This window comes from Balaenoptera musculus, chromosome 14 (genome assembly GCF_009873245.2).
Source record: "Balaenoptera musculus isolate JJ_BM4_2016_0621 chromosome 14, mBalMus1.pri.v3, whole genome shotgun sequence".
NCBI lineage: Eukaryota > Metazoa > Chordata > Mammalia > Artiodactyla > Balaenopteridae > Balaenoptera > Balaenoptera musculus.
The window spans coordinates 35693432-35717603 of NC_045798.1; the positions used below are offsets into that span (position 1 = coordinate 35693432).

The following is a 24172-nucleotide window of genomic DNA, read 5'->3' on the forward strand; positions in this document are numbered from 1 at the left end:
TTCTCTCAGATGAAGCCCCTGTCAGAATGAAATGCCAAAAAATTAGAAATATATGCTATGAAAGGTCTAAGGAAAAAGCACAATAGGGAAACTTTGTAAAGATCTCGTAAGTATTTAAAAAAAGAAGGAGAAGACAGCACAATGATAGGAGGGGGTACATCTGGGCTATGAAGCAAGGAGTTTATTGAGTAACCAGCTAAACTAACCTTCACATCAGTTTCCACTTACTCTTTGGAACAGATAAAAGAGTATTAATTTTTACATGTTGGTTTAGATGAATTGTTCTGCTGGGTTTGTTCCTTAATAGTTCACCCCCAAACTGTTGTTTTCTTGTAGATTGCCTGGTTCCCTGGGGGCACATGATGTCTCTGCCTTTTTATCAGAAACTTCACGAACACTATGATCGCAGCTACCGCAACAAAGACCTTCACACCACCATGAGCCAGTACCAGCAGGAGAAGAAAAGGTCGGCCATCTACACCCATGGCTCCACTGCCTACAGCAGCCGCTCCTCCGCTGCCCACCGCCAGAAGTCTGAGGCCTTCAGCCAGGTGTCCGCCGCGTCCTACCAGCAGCAGGCTTCCCAGGCCTCCGAGTCTGCCCTCTCATCTGCAGTCAGTCGGAAGACTGCCTCAGCCTACGACTATGGCTACTCCCATGGGTATGTCCAAAGCAGCCTTACAAATTTAGGGCAAAGCCACATTCTCTGAATAACTCCCCCATGTCACATTTTCTTATCTTCTTACTGGCAGCCCTACCTTTAAACCAGGTATGGAGCAAGGCCATGTTTTGGGGGGCCTGGGACTTATGTCTACGATTTCCCTTTACCTTCCTTCTCTGAGTTTCACAAAAAGCTTCACAGCCACCCTGGGGTGTCTTGCTTGAATTGCCAACTGCGATATTGCTAGAAGCAGAGAAGTTTTGCCACAAGTCGTGTTCAATATTCAGCAGCAGCAGAGCTGGGAAACCTCATTTCAATACTCACAGCAGGTTTCCTGGTCCTGAGAACATTTCAACTTAGACGAGAATAGAATTTTTTTTTTTTTAAAGAAATGCTCATGCAGAGTCTTAACTTCCTATTTTATTTATTTATTTTTAATTTATTTTATTTATTTATTTTTGGCTGTGTTGGGTCTTTGTTGCTGCGCACAGGCTTTCTCTAGCTGCAGTGAGCAGGGGCTACTCTTCGTTGTGGTGCACAGGCTTCTCATTGTGGTGGCTTCTCTTGTTGCAGAGCACGGGCTCTAGGTGCGCAGGCTTCAGTAGCTGTGGCTCACGGGCTTAGTTGCTCCGTGGCATGTGGGATCCTCCCTGACCAGGGATCAAACCCGTGTCCCCTGCATTGGCAGGCGGATTCTTAACCACTGCGACACCAGGGAAGTCGTAGATGAGAATAGAATTTGAAATTCACAGACCACAGGATCCCAAACTACAGCAGAGATGGGTTCTATTCTTTCAATATATGAAAGCCAAGGTTAAAATTCCGAGCTATTATTCAAGCAGCAAATATTTTCTTTAGCCAGGGCATTTTATAAAAAACATGGCCCTATCTCAGTCAGCCTAAGAATACCAGGAGCAAACTGGTACTCTGACAAAATTAGATTTAACCCATTGCAATGAGGGAGACCACACACCAGAGGAAAAGAGAGTTTCAGTAGGATTCTAGGAAGAGTGGAGTTAAGATGCAGGTCTGGTCTGAAAAATGAATCCAGTGTCCTGCTGCTTTGGAAACAAGTCAAGTTGAGATAAATGAGGACTGTTGTATCTAGAAACCTCTTATGTGGAGCTCAGCACCTGGGCTGGGAACTAAGGCTGCTTCTCTGTGTCAACAGCAACTCCTCCACGCAAGAAAGCAATATCTCATTCTTCCTGATAAAATTTCAAACAGCAAGCCTACTGATAATGTTTGATATTAGAGAAGAAATTTTCTCGGTGAGCCTGTAGTCACTCAAAGGAGGAGGTTATCACAACACTCTACTGCAGCAGTGTCCCCGGGAGACACATTTCCTGTGAACCTTGAGCTTGGTTTCTCTGTGTTTGTTGTTGCAGCATGATAAATGCTGGGCAGATAATTTCTCAGTCCAAGCCAATTTTTATTTTCTCCATATCCAGAGCAAAATGTGTCATGGGGATTAAAACACACTTGCAAGATTCATGTGATTTTATTAAACATCTGTCTATAGTCCACAGAATTGCTGAACTTCAAAACATAAAAATTCCTGGGCTATGTGATCAGTAATCACCTGCTGCCTCAAATCTCCTCCATCTGGCATAGGTTGCAGTATTTGTTATAAACAGATATAATTTTGTCTTACAAAATTTAAGTCCACAAAATATCTGTTAGGGCAACTGGAGAAGGTGTTTATTTCTGAGAATTAAAAAAGTTACTGAGGAAATAATATGGTGGCTTGTATGTAAGGACAGTTTCTGAAGGCAGAAACGCCTGAATCCCTGTGGGTTTAAGCAGTACCTGATCCATGGCTGTGATTCCTGGGCACTGACATCGACCTCCTGGGAGCTTCTGCATGTTCAGTACCAGAGTCTCTGGAGTTTACCTGGAATGTGTGATGGCAACGTTCTGAAATTCCATTTAAAATGGAACAGGATCGTTTTACAATCTCACTTTCATGGGTCATGTGTGCCAGGGGATATTCATAAGGACCTCAAATTAGCTGCAAATATGGAAATATTGTCAGTGAGGAGGTGAATTCATTTCTTTTAGCTCTTGTTTCAAATACCTGCCTTCCAAAGGAAGTGGGAATGAGCACCATGCTATGTGACAGTATCACTGTGTTCTCCTGAAGAATGTCCCATACATATGTTTAAGAACCTCATTTAGGAAAGCAGCTGTCCTGTAATAGAGAAGATTATGTTTTAAATATCCATTTTCCTGGTCTGTCTGTGCCAAGTCTATAGAAAATGTAGAAAATGGGTATTTTTATTACCATACAGTTGTTAAGGTAACTCCTTGTGTACTTATTTCATTCCCTCAATGCTGTAGAGGCTACAGAGTTTTATGAATCTGTAATTCAAAGAGTTTTACTTCTTAAACTCTATTGCTAAATTTTGTTAAAATTATTTTAATTTTATACAAATTCTTTTTTTAACCACAGATGCGATATTCATATTTATTTACAATCTGATAAATTATATCTAATATTAGTAATTGAAATTTTGAGCATCTTTATATTTTATCCAGAAAACATTTGCTCTATATTATCTTTGGAAGACTTAGCCATTTTAACTATAAAGAGCCTCAGATAATAAACTTTGTGTAGGAAGTAGAACTGTAATTATTTTTCTATACTCGACCTCACATCTTCCTTCTTGCTCTATAAGTATTTATGTAGGTAAGTAGGTATTTATTAATGGCTTGCTATGTTTGAGCAACTCCACTTAGTAGAAATGTAGACCTAGAAACAAGAAAGGGAAGAAGATGTCAATACTTTTTCCTTTGTGTAATGCAATATGAAAGAAAAGAAAGCTAACCTAATCCCAGGGGTATTTTAGTTTTTCTTTTTTTAGACCTAGAGCTAACAGGAGCAGATAATATTCTGTGAACATTTCAAAATCTTCATAATTCCTTCAGGTTGTATTTTAGCTTTTTCAAAGTGGATCAACTTTTCCCTGCTAAATGAAGTCTCTCTCTTTGGTTGCGAAGAGTGTTGTTAATTAAAACTCGTGTGGGGTTGGAAATGCAATTCTGTGGAGTGTATATGAACACTAGGCTTGATCTATTTTTAGCCTCTGCTTTGTAGTTAGATGTCCAGTAGTAAAGTGGAAACTATGGAGATTTATATGTGCTCAGGGCTTGGCTGACCTCAGTTAAGACTTAAGAACAATGGCTTGTTCAGAGTCAGTGTGGTTTTAGCTCAGATTGGTTTACCAATTGCATTCTTAGCCAAGGGTTATAAAATAAATTCTGGAAGGCTTATTCTAAATGCTTTTGTTCTTAGTCACAGTGAGAAAAAAAAAACTAAATTAAAGAAAGTAATTCAGGAAAACAAAATGATACAAGACTATTGTTTTATGTTAGTAATTCACAAATACTATTAGAGATTAAAGGAGAAATGGTACTCATGACCACTTTGCAACCATTAGGCAAGGGTTTTTAGCCTCTGTCCATGAATAGGTTTCAACAGAGTTTTGGATGATCTCAAATTATATGCAAAATTAGGCACAGATGAAATTTTTTTTTTTTGCTGAGAAGGGCCCTAGCTTTTATCAGATTCTCAGAGAACTCTGTGGTTCAACAAAGGTCACAACCACTGCACTAAAAAGTCTACATATAAATATCAGACAGCCCAGTGTGTGACCTGAAGATCCCTTTCTAAGGAATTAGGATGAAATAAGGAAGATGTTTACAGGGAATGTGGTATATGGAAATCAGGGTGCCATCCTTTCTTTTGAGTAAGATGGAAGTAAAAAAGAAATATTTTGTTATGCTTGATAAGTAGAAATGAATAACTTCCAGAAACCAGAGAACAACACAGCACAGTTCTTGGGTGATGGGCCCCTCAACCTTCTGTGGTAATGGTAGGCATCAGATTGTCTGATTCTAAACAGATTATAATCCAGCCCATATGATGCCGTTCAGCATAGCATTCTCTATACCACTTTACAGTAACTCTGAGAAGTAGAAATTATTATCCTCATTTTTAAAATGAGAAAATTGGAGGGACTTCCCTGGTGGTGCAGTGGTTAAGAATCTCTGCCTGCCAATGCAGGGGACATGGGTTTGAGCCCTGGTCTGGGAAGATCCCACATGCTGTGGAACAACTAAGTCCGTGCGCCACAACTACTGAGCCTGTGCTCTAGAGCTCATGAGCCACAACCACTGAGCCCGTGAGCCACAACTACTGAAGCCCACGCGCCTAGAGCCCGTGCTCCTCAACAAGAGAAGCCACCACAATGACAAGCCCGTGTACCTCAACGAGGAGTAGCCCCTGCTCGCCGCAACTAGAGAAAGCCCATGAGCAGCAACAAAGACCCAACGCAGCCAAATAAATAAATAAACAAATTTTTAAAATAGCACAAAAAAAATGTACAAAGAATAAGAAAATATTTTTTTTAAATGAGAGAATTGGAGACCAAAGAGATTAAATGACTTTTCTTCCTTACACTAACAAATAGTGGAATAGTGACTTGAGCACCCCAACCTACCCCAAGTCCCCCACCCTTTCTACAAGTTCCCAGTAACTCCCCTTGACTACATGGCTACCATATTTTTCTTGAAGCACCAATGTGTAGTTTTGCATTATGCTTCCTTTTCTTTCCCCTGCTTCTCCTGGAGAAACCAAGATTTAGAGCAGGGAACAATAGGTAGAAACAATAGCTAGAAAATCCCAGGGGCATTATGAATGCCAAACCTGGAACCTTACACACTCTTTAACTGTCACTTAGAATCAGACCTGGAGACTCACAAGGGCTCTGGAAGACACCACTTTGGGAATAAGAAAACTGAAACATGAGTGACTTGCCCTGGGCACTGTGCATAACCTTAAATTGTGCCCCTCACCTACACTCATGTCACATTGTCACATTGATTGACCCTTGGTTGTTACCCAGATCATAACCTCTTTTGAAACTTCTAGACTTTGCAGAGAACTAATGTGCTAATGTTCAAACCAGTTGTAATTCTCACAGAAGATACCAATGCTAAAAACAGAGACCACAAAACACAAACCCCTGTCTTTTATTGATGGATCTGATTACAGCAGGGACTGAGGGGGACCTGAAGACTTGCTCTCTTTCCCAACCCAGTGTGGTTTCAAACGATGCTACCAAAGAAGTCTGCTGCCTTGTGGACATTTGTGTGTCTTGACCTCAGCTATGGGTATCGGATTAGTGTCCATTTTCTATATCTCCATTTCTAGATGTTCTAACGTAATGGCAAGTGGATAGTCTTTGGGGTCAAACAAGCCTGTGCTTACATGCAATTACACTTGCGACTTTGGATATGCCTGAAAACTCTCAGTTTCTTCATCTGTAAAATGAGGAAAATGATTGTTCTTCATGTTGGCAGCCCTAAAAGAGATAATCGTGTAAGGTGTGTAGTATAATAGCGGGCACACAGGGACCGTTTAGTGAGGTTTAGGTATTGTTCATTCATTCAGTAAATATTTACTGAGTGCCTCCTGTGTGCTAAGCACTGCTCTAGGTACTTGGGATAAATTACTGAATAAATCTGACAAAGATTCCTGCCCTCTTGGAGCATATATTTTAGCATGGAGAGATAGGTCATAAACAATAAATATAATAAAAAGGACACTGAATTTAAATCATGCTAAAAGGTAATAAATGTTATGGAAGCAATAAAAAATAGAATAGGGTAAGAAGGATTAAGATATAGCCTCTTCTCTAAAGAAAGATTTAACTATTATATATAAGGAAAAGACACCATAAGTTTCTGGGTAGCAAATACAGCATTCTGGGATTTGTCTTCCAGAATTTAAGTACTAAGAAAATGATGAGTCATATTACTTCCTATATGACAGGAGAAGATCAGGGGAAACATCTAATGATAGCAGAAAGCCAGTTATTCTTTTTTATTCCGCCCAGAAATGGACAGGTTTATTGCCAGTTCCTTCTTTAAACGGCAATTGAGTTGTGTTCTGAATCCCCAAAATAAACCCTGCGTCCAAAGAGAGTAGCCTTCACCACGCATCAATCTCCGACTCTCATTGCTGTAAACCTGCAACTTGTTTGCGGAGAGAGAACTAGGAGTATCATTCCTGGTAATACCAGTTTCATACAATTGGCAGTTTGTAGATCCATAGAATTGTGGAATGGCAGGAAGAGACCACAAGCTCATCTAATTCAAGCCCCTCCTTCCACAGATAACATACCCTGAGGCCCAGAAAGACGTGATTCATTCTCTGCTTCATTTGCTTTGTTTCTACATTGAAAATACTATTCATCAGGCTCTTTTGCAGGTTAAATTCAAGTTTAGATGCTACAAGATACCCCCATTCTGCATTAATCTTCCATAGGCAGGTGAATCAGGCTGTGAGAAGGAAGACATGTCCCCTCATAGAGTGGGAATTGAATGAGTAGCCAAAGGTGGAGGAAGGGCCATGCAGTTACCTCCCATCGCTCAGAGGTAACATGTTAACTCTGTCCACTGCTGACCGAGCCGTGAGTGTAACTTAGCTTCCCCACAGAGCTCTCTGAGCTGTGGGAGCCCAAGGAGCCCTTGCTGCAGGCTTGACCTTTTCCACAGCAGCCTTTCTAGTTGAAACAGGAGATAGCAGGAGCACCTCAAATGAGGAAGGTAACCTTCATGCAAAGTCTAGTCAACCCTAGCGACCATCCTCAGAGTGGGGTGGAATGTGGGTTTCTGGGCTGCCTTGTAAATAAGTTAATAAGGCTAACTTTTACCAACCCTGGACAATTTTCAGTCCACAGACCTAGACTCTATAAGGCATCTCCTGATATTACGGTCAAGTGTCCTGCATAATATATCTAGGAAATATGGAGTGGACTCTTTCACTTCTGCTTAAAAATAGGCCTACTCACTCAGTCGGGTTAAATTAATTTCTAAAATAGCCAGGAATGGATAGAAACTGAAGGGTATATGTGATAACCATAAAGATTTGTCTCTCAGTGTTTTACCCACTAGCCTTTTCTAGAGCATGACTATTCTAACATTCATGTTGAGAAGTGGTTCAGACCCCCCCTGGTATTTGTTTTTAGACATGTCTACCTATACATTAGCTGTGGCAAATTACTAAACAGGAGAGTAAAATGTTACTTGTCAGCAGAAATTTAAATAATGGAAACAATAAGGCAATAAATAGAAGAAAAAATTGTGGTTATATTACTATTTAAGTAACTAAAATTTTTTAAAAACTAAAACTGAGATATTTTGGCTTCCCTGGTGGCACAGTGGTTAAGAATCCTCCTGCCAATGCAGGGGACACAGGTTCAAGCCCTGGTCTAGGAAGATCCCACATGCCACAGAGCAACTAAGCCCGTGTGCCACAACTCCTGAGCCTGCGCTCTAGAGCCCACAAGCCACAACTACTGAAGCCCGCGTGCCTAGAGTCCGTGCTCTGCGACAAGAGAAGCCACCACAGTGAGAAGCCTGCACGCTGTAATGAAGAGAAACCCCCGCTCTCCGTAACTAGAGAAAGCCCGCGCGCAGCAACGAAGACCCAAAAAAGCCAAAAATAAATAAATAAAATAAATAAATTAAAAATAAATAAATGGGCTTCCTTGGTGGCGCAGTGGTTGAGAATCTGCCTGCCAATGCAGGGGACACGGGTTCAAGCCCTGGTCTGGGAAGATCCCACATGCCGCGGAGCAACTAGGCCCGTGAGCCGCAATTACTGAGCCTGCGCGTCTGGAGCCTGTGCTCCGCAACAAGAGAGGCCGCGACAGTGAGAGGCCCACACACCACGATGAAGAGTGGCCCCCACTTGCCGCAACTGGAGAAAGCCCTCGCACAGAAACGAAGACCCAACACAGCCATAAATAAATAAATAAATAAATAAAATAAAATAAACCCAAAGTTTAAAAAAAAAAAAGCTGAAATATTTATAAATAAATAAATAAATAAATAAAAATAAAAGTAAAAATGAGATATTTTTATGCTGAGAGACTGAAATAGAGAGGAAAACAGGATAACTATAAGGTAAATAATGCAAAGACAGAAAGAAAGGCCAAGGGACTGTTATTTATTATGATACTGCATGTCAGTAAATTTCAAGGATGATGTTGATCAAACTAAATTCGTGCTTGTATCTTATAAGAGACCTTTTCTGGAAAGTATATTAGTGAAAAAAGGACTCAAAGCCTCCTGCTTATCCACTAACTTTGATGTTCTCCTGAAAGTTCCTTAAGAGTTTAGATTGGGAAACAGGAGAATCAAAAGGTCAGTAGAAAGTGTTGAGGCTGACATGATACCCATACCAAAGGAGGAATGTAGGACGAAGCTGCTGTATATCAAAAGTAGACCCAAAACAACCTTTCACAAAACCCAGGGAAAGTACAGTCTTTCAAGTTTTGCAACAGGGAAAAATGCAGCTGATAGAAAGATAGAAATGAGAAAAGAGACTGCAAACCCCAAGTGCTTGTTCCTGACCCTCCAGGGGGTTCTGAAGATGAAAGAGATGGACCCTCTGATCCCAGAAGCCCTGAGGAGGAGGGGCTGACCAAATGACCAAAGACAGCCAAGAAGGACAGTTTACTAGAAGCTGACCCATAGTTCAGTAAAACCACCACCTTTTCCTCCCTTCTGGAAAACAGCTGAGCATTTTGTTTATACGCAGCAGTGCTAGGTTGTAAATATATATGAAGAAGCGGTTTTAAAGGAAAATTGTTAGAATAATAAAAATGAGTTCAGCTCCTTTGTGGCGACTCAGTAAAGTCTAATGGCAACACATAGATAAGTCAGCAATGAAAATGGAACTTCTATTTTCAAGCTTTTGCACATATCTCTGTGTCATCCTGGGATGACCTACCCATCTTTTAATGTCCAGCTCTTCCACAAAGGATTCCCTGATAACCCCAGACAGAAATTGTCTCCAAGCCTGTGAATTCAACTTTTGTTTGCTCTAATCTTTCTGCTTATCTGCCTGCCTTCCTTCTGTCCTTCCATCCTTTCTTCCTTGATTGACATAATTCAACACATCAGGCCTGGTAGCATTTACTCGCCTACTAGATGGTAAAGCTCTCAGAAAACAAGAGTCTTTTTTTTTTAATTAATTAATTTTATTTTATTATTTATTTTTGGCTGCATTGGGTCTTCATTGCTGCGCGCGGGCTTTCTCTAGTTGCGGGAGAGCGGGGGCTACGCTTCGCTGTGGTGCACAGGCTTCTCATCGTGGTGGCTTCTCTTGTTGCGGAGCATGGGCTCTAGGCTTCAGTAGTTGTGGCTTCAGTAGTTGTGGGCTTCAGTAGTTGTGGCTCACAGGCTCTAGAGCACAGGCTCAGTAGTTGTGGCGCACAGGCTTAGTTGCTCTGTGACATATGGGATCTTCCCGGACCAGGGCTCGAACCTGTGTCCCCTGCATTGGCAAGCAGATTCTTAACCATTGCGCCACCACAGAAGTCCTAACAAGAGTCATTAATTTATCTAATTTATCTTCATATCCCCCTCCCACCCTGGCTTCAAGCACGCTATTGTGCACACAGTGGATACTAAATAAGTTTTCTGTTGAATAAATGAAATTATTACACAAAGTTAAGGCTTTCTGTTTGAAGTGAACCTTCTTTTGCACATTCTAAAATATCAGCTGGGTTGTGTGCTAAGTTTATGTTATTACAGGAAACTACTCTTTTCCAAAGCAGCTATACCATTTTACATTCACATGCTAAGGTACAAGGATTCCAGTTTATCCACATTAGTTATTTTCTGTCTTATTTTTTATAGCCATTCTTTTGGGTGTGTAATGGGGTCTCATTGTGGTTATAACTTGTGCTTACTTAATGGCTAACGATGTTGACCATCTTTTTAATGTGCGTGGTAGCCATTTGTGTATCTTCTTTGGTGAAATGCCTGCTCAAATCTTTTGCCCATTTTTAAATTGGATTTTTTTCTGCTTATTATTGAATCATTAGAGTTATTTAAATATTTTATATACAATTCCTTTATTGATGTTTGCAAATATTTTCTCTCATTCTATGACTTGTCTTTTCATTCTTCTAACAGTGTCCTTCAAAGACCAGAACTTTTACATTTGATGAAGTTCAGTTCATCACTTTCTTTCCTTTTTTAATCATGCTTTTAATGTTATATCTAAGAACTCTTTGACTAACTCAACATCATAAAGAATTTCTCTTATCTTCTGAGTTTTATAATTTTACTTTACATTTAGAAATAATCCATTTTGAATTAATTTTTTGTATGTGATGTTGAGTAAAGTTCTAAATCCATCCCTTCACTTATGGATATACAATTGTCCCAGCACCATTTGTTGAAAAGACTATCCTTTCCCCCTTAACTTCCTTAGCACCTTTATCAAAATTTAACTGACCATAAGTAAAAAGGTTTATATATGGACTCTCAATTCTGTTGCATGGATCTGTAGGCCTGTCCTTATGCCAGCACCACACTTTCTTAATTATTATTGCTTTATAAAGAGTTTTGAAATTGGTAGATGTAAGTTCTCAAACTTAGTTCCTCTTCTACAAAAAAAAATCTTGCCTATGTAATTCCTTCATATTCCCATATAAATTTTAAGATCACCTTGTTAATTTCTACAAAGAGAAAAGTCTGCTGGCAATATGATAAGAATTACGTTGAAACTGTAAATCAATTTTGAAAAATGTGTGTGTTTTAACAATGTTGACTCTTTCAATCCATGAACATGGGATATTTGTTTATTTAGATTTTGTTTCACTTATCATAATAATGTTTTGTAATTTTCAGTGTAGAAGTGTTATACTTCTATGTTAAAGTTATTCCTAAATATTTTATTCTTTTTGATAGTATTGTGAATGGAGTTATCTTAATTTTATTTTTGCATTGTTCATTGCTAGTAAACAGAAGTATAATTGATTTTTGTGTTTTGATTCTGTATCCTGTTACCTTGCTGAACTCATTTATTAGTAGTAGCATTTGTGTGTGTGTGCATGTGTGTGTGTTTGTATTCCTTAGCATTTTTTACATGTAGGATTATATCATCCATAACTAAAGGTAGACTTGCTTTCCAATTTTTTCAATTTTTTTTTTACTAATTGCCTTGGCTATTCTTCAGTATAATGTGAACTTCAGTACAATGTTGAAGAGAAGTGGCAAGAGCAAATATCACACCCTTGTTCCCTTACTGTCTTAGGAAGAAAGGATTTAATTTTTTACTATTAGATATGATACTTGCTCTAGATTTTTCATAGATGGTCTTTATCAGATTGAGGAACTTCCCTTCTATTCCTCTTTTGTTGAGAGTTTTTAACATGAAGGGATGCTGAATTTTGTCAAATACTTCTTTTGCATCTATTGAAGTGATAATTTTTTTTGTTTTTTATTCTGTTAATATGGTATATTACACTGATTGATTTTCAATTGTTAAATCGACCTTGCATTCCTGGAATAAATACCACTTGGCTATATGTTGCTGGATTCAGTTTACTAATATTTTGTGAAGGATTTTTGTACCTGTGTTCTTGAAGGCTATTGGTCTGTGTTTTTTTTTTTTGTTTATTATAATGTTTTCGTTTGGCTTTGATATCAGGTAATACTGGCCTTATAGAATAAGTTCTCTTCTATTTTTGAAAATATATGGAAATGATTTGTTTGTTTCTTCTTTACATATTCCATGGAATTCATCTGTGAAAACATATGGGCCTGGGCTTTTCATTGTGCAAAGATTTTAAATTATTAATTCAGTTTCTTTACTTGTTATTGATCTGTTCTGATTTTTAATTTCTTCTTGAGTTAGTTTTTGTAGTTTGAATCTTTATGGGAATTTTTCCATTTCATTTAAGTTGTCTAAATTTTTGGCATAAGTGCATTTATCATACTTCCTTGTGAGCCTTTTAATTTATGTGGGGTTGGTAGTGGTCTCCTCTTTTATTCTTGTTCTTGATAATTTGTGTCTTCTCTCTTTCTTCATGGTTAATCTAGTGTAAGGTTTGTCAATTTTCTTGATCTTTTCAATGAACCAACTTTTGTTTCACTGATTTTATGTGTTGTTGTTCTGTTTTCTATTTTATTGATTTCCTCCCTAATCTTTATTATATCTACCTTCTACTTGCTTCATATTTAATTTTTTTCTAACTTACAATGAAAGCTTAAGTTATTAATTTGAGACTTTTCTTCTTTTCTAATATAGACACTTAAAGCTATAAACTTACCTCTAATAACTGCTTTAGCTTTATCCCATAAATTTTGATATGTTGTGTTTTTGTTTTCATGTAGTTCAAAATACTTTCTAATTTCCCTTGTGATTTCTTTTCCCTTGTGGGTAATTTAGAAATATGTTGTTAGTTTCCTGATATATGAGGATTTTCTAAATTTCTTACTGTTGTAGATTCTTACTTAATTTTTCTGTTATCAGAGAATATATTTTGTATGGTTTAAATTCATTTAAATGGATTGAGATTGTTTTGTGAGTTAGCATATAAATTCTCCTGGAGAATGTTTAAAAGAATATGTACTTTGTTGTCATTGGGTAAAGTATTCTAGAAAGGTCAGTTGCATCAAGTTGATTGATAGTGTTATTCAAGTCTCCTATGTCCTTGCTGATTTTTGTCTAGTTGTTCTATCAGTTATTGAAAGTGGGGTATTGAAATCTCCAGCTATTTTCAATTTTCTATTTTTTCTTTCAATTCTGTCATTTTTTGCTTCATATATTTTAGGGCTCTGTTGGCAGGTGCATGTTCATATATAATTGTTATATTTTTTTGAGGAATTGACCTTCCTATCATTATGAAATGTCCCTCTTTGTCTCTAGTAATATTTCCTAGTTAAAAGTATATTTTGTTTGATATTAATATAGCCACTCCAGCTCCTTATGGTTATTATTTGCATGGTATATCTTTTTCATCCTTTTACTTTAACAATATGTGTCTTTGAATTTAGAATGTGGCTCTTGTAGCAGCATATAGTTGGATTTTTAAAAATTCATTCTGACAATCTCTGCTGTTCCTTGGAGTTTTTAATCCATTCACATTTAATAAAATTACTGCTATGGTTGGACTTATGTTTACCAGTTTTGTTATTTTTTTCTGCATATCTCATATCTCTTTTGTTCATTTGTTTCTCCTTTACTGCCTTGTTTTGTGTTAAATAGATATTTTTAGTGTACCGTTTAATTCCTTTCTTTCTTGACTCTATTTTTTATTATTTTCTTAAGGGATTGCTTTAGAAATTATAATATACATATTAACTAATCACAATCTACTTCAGATTTATATTAACTTCATACCAGTAAAATTTAGAAACTTTGCTCCAATATAGTTCCATTTCCTCCCTTATCCTTTGTACTGTTATCATATGCCTTACAACTGTATATGTTATAAACCCAACAGTGCAGTGTGATAAGTATTGTTTTATGTAATCTTATGTCTTTCAAAGAATTTAAGAAAATAGAAATATACGTATGCTTATATATTTAACCAGTTATTTACTTCCTGGTGCTCTTTATTTTTTGATGTGGATTCAAATTACTGTCTGGTGTCATTTTCTTTAAACATGAGGGATTTGCTTTACCATTTCTTGTAAGACAGGTCTGCTAGCAATGGATTCTCTCGGTCTTTGTCTGGCAATGTCTTTGCTTTCAGTTTTGAGGAATAGTTTTGCTGGATATAGAATTCTTGATTTACTTTTTCCCCCAGCACTTAAATATGTCATACAAATGCCTGTGGGTTGTATCGTTTCTGATGTGAAGTCAATCATTAATACATTGTTCTCTTGTATGTGATGAATCATTTTACTCTTGGTGCTTTGAAGTTTTCTCTCTGACTTTTGCTTTCAACAGTTTGACTATATATGATATATCTACACGTGTATCTCTTTGTGAGTATCATACTTGGGTTTGTTGAGTATCTTGGATCCATAGATTAATATTTTCATCAAGTTTGGGGAATTTTAGTCCATTATTTCTTCAAATATATTTTCCTACCTTTTCTCTCTCTCTCCTCTTTCCAGTACTACCATGACTCATATATTGGTATGTTTAAGGTTGTCTAACAGATCTCTGAGGCTTTAAAATTTTTTCTTCATTCTTTTTCTGTTTTTTTTTTTTAGATTAGATAATTTCTATCTTCAGGTTCACTGATTTTTTTTATTCTTCTATATAAAATCTGTTGAGTCCATTTAATAAATTTTTCATTTAAGTCATTGTACTTTTAAACTCCAAAATATACATTTGCTTCTATTTTATAATTCCTATCTCTTTGTTGACATTCTCTCTTTTTGGGTCATTATTATAATACTTTCCTTTAATTCTTTAAACATGGTTTCCTTTATTGGCCTTTGAACGTATTTCTTATTACTGCTTTGAAATCTTTGTTTGCTAAGTCCAACATCAGGGTGCAGCTGGAGACCTTTTTTATTTACTGATTTTTTTCTGCTGGTGTGTGTCACACTTTCCTATTTCTTGTCGTGTTTCATAATTTTTGTTGTAATTGAAAACAGAACATGTTGGGGGCTTCCCTGGTGGCACAGTGGTTAAGAATCTGCCTGCCAACGCAGGGGACACAGGTTCAATCCCTGGCCTGGGAAGATCCCACATGCCACGGAACAACTAAGCCCGTGTGCCACAACTACTGAGCCTGTGCTCGAGAGCCTGCGAGCCACAACTACTGAAGCCCACGTGCCTAGAGCCCGGGCTCCGCAACAGGAAAAGCCACTGCAATAAGTAGCCTGTGTACCGCAATGAAGAGTATCCCCTGCTCGCCACAACTAGAGAAAACCCACACACAGCAACAAAGACCCAGCACAGCCAAAAAAAAAAAAAGAAGAAAATGGGACCTGTTAGATAATATACTGTAGTAATTCTGGATTCTGAATTTTCCCCTAAATGTGTTGTTGCTCTGTTTTGTTTTTGTTTAATTACTTGCCTAAACACATTTATAGAATCTGTTTACCTAGCACTGTGTTACTGCTGATGTCTCTGTTTAGTTTTTTTAAAAAATTGTCATTCTCATTTTTAAGCCTGAATTCATAGGGATCACCTTGTATTTGCACAGATTAATGGCCAATCAATGAATGGTCAGACACTGTGCTCAAGCATCTCAAGACAGTAAAGTTTCCATCTTCTGGCAATAGATCTGTGTGTGTGTTGGGGAGCACATTTGAAGTTCAGGTAATTTTAAAGTATGTATGCCCTGGATTTGCCTACCTCTAGACTCTCTTGTGTCTCCTCTGCACATGTACACAGGTTTACAGTTAGCCAATGATGTGTGGATAACCTGAGCCCTCTCCAGTTTTTTTCTATTCAGGCACATGGAGAGCTTATGAAGGCCCCCATGGTGGTCTTTTTTTTTTTGGCTGCGTTGGTCTTCGTTGCTGTGTGCAGGCTTTCTCTGGTTGCGGCGAGTGGGGCTACTCTTTGTTGTGGTGTGTGAGCTTCTCATTGCAGTGGCTTGTCTTTGCTGTGGAGCACAGGCTCTAGGCGTGCAGGCGTCAGTAGTTGTAGCACACGGGCTCAGTAGTTGTGGCATGTGGGCTCTAGAGCACAGGCTCAGTAGTTGTGGCACACGGGCTTAGTTGCTCCGTGGCATGTGGGATTCCCGGACCAGGGCTCGAACCCATGTCCCCTGCGTTGGCAGGTGGATTCTTAACCACTGCGCCACCAGGGAAGTCCCCCCATGGTGGTCTTATTTTTCAAATCTTCCTGTTAAATTTCAGGCTGACCTGCCAGTCTGCTGCTTGCTCCAACCGTGATTGCATGCTGTGATTGATTGAGCTGCTGGTCTTCCCTTGTTTGTTTGCCACTTAGATGGCTCGTGTTACTCACAATGTTGCTGGTTGTGGAGGTTTATCATGCTCTGCTCCAAGTCAAGTCAACCCCTCTGGCAGTGAACATTATGATTTTCTCACCTTTTCCCACCTTGGTAGAACTACCTTATGGATTGAGCTGGGGGGTGGGGGGTGGAGAAAGACTAGGCAAGAATGTCACACAGACTTCCACTTATTCATACCTGAAGTTCAGTATCTTTTTATGAATAAGCACTTGTCAGTGTAGTGTATGCCTTTGGTTGATTTTCAGAGCCCTGAATGGGTTGGTTTTGACAATTGTATCCAGTTTTATCATTGCTTTTTGGGGAGAGAAACTGCTGAACTACTCACTCCACCATACTAGAAGTCCCACCTCTGCATTGGTCATTTTTATTAGCTCCTCAGCTGATTCTGATGGCAAGTCAGGGTTGAGAATCACTGAGATAGGGTATGATTACAGGAGGATGAATCTTGATTTCACTTCATTCAATAAGTTTATTGAACACTATCAGGCAGTGCACACAGTACTGAGTATACAAAGGTAACTTAGGCCATCCACCTCCTTGAATAGTCATAGGCAATGGGAAAGATAGAGAGGGAAACCAATAATACAATATAACCGTAGGCATATAGGGATGCGTGTCTACAGCCGATCATTTTTTCTGAAACATGCTGATAGGTTGTCATAATTTTTTTAGAAAGTAATATAGCCATTAAGTAGATCCATACTTAACATAAGTGTGAATAAAGTTACTCATCCTGGGGAACTAGGACAACATAACTTTAAAGAACTAGCATTTTACTTCATGTAAAGTTTAATGAGTTTTTTAATGCTTTATTTTTCATTGGACTGTGATGATTTCATAACCTCAATTGATGTGAATAAATTCAGTAATAGCAAATCAACATCAGAGTCATTATGGGCAGTGTGACATGGTGTTGTGGTTTCCAAAGTGGGGAATCCATGAAGGCAAGCCATGGAAGTGTAGGAAGAAATATGAGCACTTCTGTATTTTTTAAAAAGTCAAATTTGGCCCATAAAATTTTTCTTTTGATTGAATTTCATAAAGTGAGAATATTTATACAGCAGTAAATGTGTAGAATTTATAAATAAACAGATATATACAGGTGGCATGCCCCCAATATTTTTGGATTGAGAGGACTCAGTCACAAAAGTTAGAGACCACTGATGTAGTGGAAAGAACACTAACCTAGGTGGATGCTAGTCCTAATTCACCTACCAACTTGCTGTATGAACCTGGGCAAGTTACAAAGATATTCCAGGTCTTCCACATCTATAAAATGAGTGTGGTATAAATATCTCTGAGATCTCTTCCAGTTCTGAGATTCTATAAGTAGTTTTGTTCTTGCTATTCCTGTTAAGAATAATTATGAAGCTGTAAGAGCGGAAGGTTATGTTGTTTTTGTTGTTGTTGTTGTTTGTATTTGAACTGGATGGAGGTGCAAGTCTATTTCTGAGTCCCTGGGACATTTCCAGAAAGAGCTTTCTGTACCTGGGCTACATCCCTTCTCTGTGGTGCTGCTGGTCATAGGTGTTATGATGTCATACACACCATGATACTTCTTTAAATTCTGCTAACTTTAGACATATTAAGAGGACATACCACAATTAGTAGCAGAGTACAGGTAGATGTACCTAGACACAGTTACAGACACATGGGTGCACCCATGCACACGCAAATCAATCCTTACCTATAGCTTAGTTTCCCTGCCTTCATAAATTGAAGTTCAGAAAGATTCAAGATTTAAGACATAAAGAACATTAAATTTAGGGGTTTTTAAAAAAAATTTTATTTATTTTTGGGTGCATTGGGTCTTTGTTGCCGCACGTGGGCTTTCTCTAGTTGCTGCGAGCGGGGGCTACTCTTCGTTGCGATGCACAGGCTTCTCAATGCGGTGGCTTCTCTTGTTGCGGAGCACGGGCTCCGAGCGCATGGGCTTCAGCGGTTGCAGCACGTGGGCTCAGTAGTTGTGGCGCGCTGGCTCTAGAGCACAGGCTCAGTAGTTGTGGCACATGGGTTTAGTTGCTCTGCGGCATGTGGGATCTTCCTGGACCAGGGGTTGAACCCGTGTCCCCTGCATTGACAGGTGGCTTCTTAACCACTGAGCAACCAGGGAAGTCCCGTTAAATATAGTTTTAATAGTTAAAAGACCCACATTCATCCATACATATCAAGTTAAGTGTCTACTCAAAAACTGACTTATAAGACAGAGTATTATTTTCAAAATTTAGATACAACTAAAAGCCCAAGAGGTTAGCAAGCCCTTATTTAGCTCTTTGATGTAACTTCAAAGAAATTTAAATTTAAAAAAAGAAATTTAAGTTTTACATATCTATTGAACTCCTCTAAAAACATTATTTGACTTTAAAATTCAATAGAATAAGATGTTAGACTTCAGTGTTCCTGGGTCATAACAAAATAGACATGGCTTTCCTTCAAATAATTAGTTACACTGATTATTGCATAGTCAGTTCCTTAAAACTTTGTTTCTCTGATTTAGTTTTGTTTGTTAACTTCGATAAATGACTTAGCATTACCAAATAGTCTGTTGGCACAGTATTTTAACATCTAATCCTTCACACACTCTTTTTTTGTTAGGATTCAAAAGCTTGAAGAAACTTTAGAGAGCATAACAAGTGTTTGATATTTTCTAAATACTTTGGATTTTCTAAATAATACTATATAATATATGATTTTCTAAATAATACTATATAATATATAAAATCATAATGCTTTTTTTGAAGCCTTTTGTTCCAAATGAAATATTATGTGAAACTGATGATAGTACCATGAATCTTTACCATAAAGTTTAACTATTAAAAATCATCTGCTGTGATTTACTTGTGAGAATGGAATAATCACATTCTGGCACATTCTATGTAATAAGTGAATCATTTTAAAGGTTTATCTTAAAGGGAAAATGACAGAAAAAAAGGAACAACAGTACAAGAAAAAGAATGACAAATCACAGCTGTTTTGATATAAATAAACATTGAAAATATGAGCTCATGAGAATATGACTGCAGATAGTAGAATGAAAGTAAAAAGTAAAAAGAGCAAAAACAGAAAAACAGAAGAAAAATTAGAAAATGCAAATGTTCTATAAATAGAAAAAAATGAAACAGACTCCATAATTAATTTTATTTTGTATAGTAATGGAATTAAAGGAGTGAAGGAAAATACCACTTTAAACTTAGAACTGTATTAGCACAGCCTGTACTTTGTAACCTGCTAGGGGTATAGAATGCAATCATTTTGCTGCTGCCTGGAACAGCCAGCCAGGAACAAATTTCACTAAGCCTTCCAATTGGTAACCAATCCACAATTTTGAATTCAAGGTTCTAACCTTTGGCATTAATGCTGATCATAGAATAAGAGCTAGATATTCACCCTAGGGGAGGGGGTAGTTAGTGGGAGAGGAAAAGGTTTGCCATTTCTGTGCTACAACTCCACTCCAGGAATTAAAGACAGTAGCCCACCCTATACTCTCAGGCTACCTTTGCACCCCCTGTACTTCCTAGAAGCCCTGCAGGTCTGTGCTACTTGCTTAGCAGGGCATAGGATTATTTGCATTATTATGTATCCATTTTGTACTCTGTATATGTACTGTCTTCTTTTGATTTAGATAATCTCTTTGCTTTTGCTAATGCTTTTTAAAGACTGGGAAACGATCAAGGTTTGGACACTTTGGAAGGTTTTGCTGTTTTAACTGGGCAGCTGGCTTTTTCCATGCCACACCACTCACATGCTTCACTTTGTCTTCAAATTTTCTCTACACCAGGGACCTTTTTAATATTAACTTTTAATTTTAGAATCAGTTCAAGTCTGTAGAAAAGTTACAAGGATAGTACAGAGAGTTCCTGTACAGCTTCCTATTGTGAGTATCTTTCATTACAATGTAGATGAGAGGCTTTTAGCCTGAGCCCATGGAGTGTTCACAGAGTCCATGAACTTCTGAAATTTATGCCAAATTCTATATATTTGAAAGAAAATGCACGTCATTTCATTCAAGAACTATATAGATTAAGATTGTCCTTTTAATTTCATCAATTCTTTTCTCTAGGTGCAATCTCTGCTGTCATGTTTTCCACTCTGCTAACACAGTTTTTGGTTTATTAGAATAATAACTACCTCCAAGTGTACACTCGCACCAGTGTGCATGGGTGGGTGGATTTTTGTGTGCAACAGCACTAACAAAGGGTTCTTTATCAAACCTGTAACTTTCCGAGTCACTCTATGCTGTGTGTTCACAGAAAGTATATTAACTCTGTTGTTTGATGAACTCAGAGTCCTTTCAGACGGAGTCTGTCTACACTACATAAAGGCCTCAAGTTGAACCTAGAGGCCCTGCATCAGAATTGCCTGGGCTCCCAATACAGAAAATCTGCTTTTGTATCAATCCCCTGAAAGCATTTGGATACACAATGTATCCAAACCATTTATGTAGACCACCTAAATTTCCAACATTAACTTAACAGCAAAGGGTATTTGGAACTATTACCAAAGCACTGCCACTTTCCCTCGAAATTTTAAAGGGGGAAAAGCCATGAAATTTGACATAAATACACTACCATGTGTAAAATAGATAGCTAGTGGGAACCTGCTGTATAGCACAGGGAGCTCAGCTCGGTGCTCTGTGATGGCCTACTTGGGTGGGATGGTGGTGGGGGGAGGGAGGTCCAAGAGGGAGGGGATGTGTGTATGCATGTGGCTGATTCACTTCGCTGTGCAGAAACTAACACAACATCGTAAAGCAGTTATACCGCAATTTAAAATAATTGCTATAGACCTGTTTTTCTCTTGTGTCTAGATAGAGTGCGTTATATGAGGGCATTCTCACACTAGCTCTAAAGATAAAAGATGATTATAACATTAGCCGTCTAGGATTCTGTGAAACATCCCCAAACTTAAAACTTCCTTTTATAAGCATTTTTTAAAATTATCGACTAACATTAGGGTGTTTTTTTTTTTTCAGACTTACAGATTCCAGTCTGATGTTAGAAGATTATTCATCCAAGTTGAGCCCCCAAACAAAGAGAGCCAAGAAAAGCCTTCTCTCTGGAGAGAAGAAAGAAAATCTGCCAAGTGACTACATGGTGCCCATTTTCTCAGGACGGTATGTACGGATTCTCTCCCTGGATCTGATTATTAGAAAGTGGAGAGTAAATGTTGTCAGGTAGTGATAATAATAGAAGCTGTCATTTATTGAGCACTTACTATGTACTGGTTGAGAAAGGTCTGTGGAACCTCAGAACCATGAACGGAGGGAGATGTGTTCATTGCAAAAATGTTTGCCATCACATAGGATGGCTATATGACAAAAGAGAATGATCAGCAACTTATTTCTATTTATGTAACTAGTTGAAATTAGAAGCCCAGTATTGGATGCTAGTGTTTGGACACTATATATAGTCACTATGTTTAGAGTAGAAAGAAAGGTTAAAACTATAAAATACCGGGTGAACTAAAAGAAAAAAATCAGATGATATGTTTAGGTAGATTGGTTGCCAGTGTGGTTTTAATTATTATTCATTATGAAGAAAACAAGTCTTAGATAACGTAGACTAAGTAAAAGAATTGCACCATAACTTGAATGCCTGGCTTATGTTTGTTAAATGTAAAATAGATTACTATTTATTTTGAGGTAAAGTTCAAACAAAATAATCACTAAATCACCAGTTTGTGTAACGCCAAATTTCTGTTTATAATATAAACATTTTTTTGAATGATAATATATACAAAGGAATCTTGAAAGGAGACTTGTCCAAGAAACCAACTTAAAGTTTAACAGGATCTTTCTGAGTCTTCCCTGTTTATTTTCCTTTGAATGGAGAATTATTCACAGAGCTAAGATGGTTCAGAATGAGGTCGTCTTCTCCGGGCAAGTGCTCTCAGGAAAATCACTAGGCAATAATGCAGGTGTGATTTTGGGTGACCTACCTCTGTTTCCCTCCATTTTTTCTCCCCACTGCTTTCTGATGGTTCCTTTCTGAATTTTTTCGGAAGCTAATGTCATAATTGCTCTGAACCTACTTAGGAAGGTAAGGGGATAAACAATATTCTATTTTTAGCTTTTTATTTTATATCTTTGACTTTTTTTTATATCTGATTTTTTAAAGTGAACTTTCCAGACAAACATGCTTATATTGTTAAGTATGCTTGCACAGAATCAGCCTCTTCACAGTTGGTTTAATGACACTCATATTCCTTTTAGGAGATGGCTAGGTTAGAGAAGTGAAATATTTTATTTTCTGTTTTTTTCTCACTCTGTTTTTAAAAAAATCATTTAAAAATCATGTCAGCTTAGAGTTAACCTACATGGCATGCCTCTCCACCTGTGTGGGCACGAAGTGAAGCTGCTCACTCTCACCATCTTCTCCCTGCCTTTTCCCAACCAAACCATTTTGTCCCCTCCAGGCCAGTCTCAAGAAATGATCATTTAGGGCTTCCCTGGTGGCGCAATGGTTGAGAATCTGCCTGCCAATGCAGGGAACATGGGTTCGATCCCTGGTCCGGGATGATCCCACATGCTGCAGAGCAACTAAGCCCCTTGCGCTACAACTACTGAGCCTGTGCTCTAGAGCCCACGAGCCACAACCACTGAGCCCGTGTGCTGCAACTACTGAAGCCCACGTGCCTAGAGCCTGTGCTCTGCAACAAGAGAAGCTACCACAGTAAGAAGCCCGCACACCACAACAAAGAGTAGCCCCCACTCACGGCAACTAGAGAAAGCCCGCGCACAGCAACAAAGACCCAACACAGCCAAAAATAAATAAATAAAATAAATATTAGAAAAATAAATAAATGATAATTTACAAAATAAACTGTGATAAAAGAAAATGTGAATAAAAATTTTATCTTCTAGGTTTTATTTCCAGTTCGCCTTCATTTTTTATATGGAGCCATCTCCTATATTCTGTTACTATGAAAATAACACTGCATAATGGTATGGACAGTATGAACAATCTAAGAGGATGGGAAAATAATGAACATTTGCTGAGTACCTATTGTTTGCTGGGAATCACTCTAGGTGCATTATATAAACTATCTTGCTAAGTCCTCCATCCAGCCCTGGAGAAATATTAATATGTCAATTTTTGGACAAGGAAATCTAAGCTCAGTGACTTGCTGAAAGTCACATGGCTGGTAGTGGATGAGCTGAGAGTCCCCCTAGGATTGGCAAATGCAGTCGTAGTATATTTCTGGAGAATACGGTTTCTTCTGGATGGCACTTGAAAATTCCACTTCTTATAGTCTGATAAGTAGAACTAACTTTATGTCAGCAACAGGTTTTAAATTGAAATCATCAGATATAGAGTATTGGAAAAGTTTTAAACTTATTTTAAATTTGCAGTAGTGTGTTTTTGATGTTAGCATCATATTCTTGCTCTTGTACCCAAATTATAACAGGGTTACCACTGACATGCACTTATATTTACTTAAAGGCAAATGTCCCTGCTGTCCTGGGTCAAAAATATATTTTTAAGTGTACTTGAGTTTTCCTGTGAAATAATTATAGTTTTTTTCCCCAAGGTTTACCTTATTTGCAAATGGAAAAGGCAGGGAAACCATGACTCCATTCTGTCCTCTAGAGCCACCTCCACTGTTAAAAGGCATGTGAACTTAAAGTTCTGTCACTTAGAGTTGTCTCAACTTGGGGCCGGACTAGCATTGAATATAATCCATTACTATACATATTGAATCATATTACAAACCTCATTTCAAATCTGTATATTGTATATTAGCCTCTATAGAGAATTCC

General features: G+C 37.9%; 1 protein-coding gene across 3 annotated transcripts in view; it reads left to right on the forward strand.

The window, feature by feature from the left end:
* The window catches only part of MYOM1 (myomesin 1), a 136181-nt gene that overhangs the window by 5111 nt on the left and 106898 nt on the right, over positions 1-24172 (forward strand). For all 3 annotated transcript variants that reach the window (XM_036875048.1, XM_036875046.1, XM_036875047.1), the window contains exons 2-3: positions 337-661; positions 21386-21526. In XM_036875048.1, coding sequence (XP_036730943.1) covers positions 360-661; positions 21386-21526 — 443 coding nt within the window. In that variant the 5' untranslated portion in view covers positions 337-359. The remainder of the gene's footprint in view (positions 1-336; positions 662-21385; positions 21527-24172) is intronic.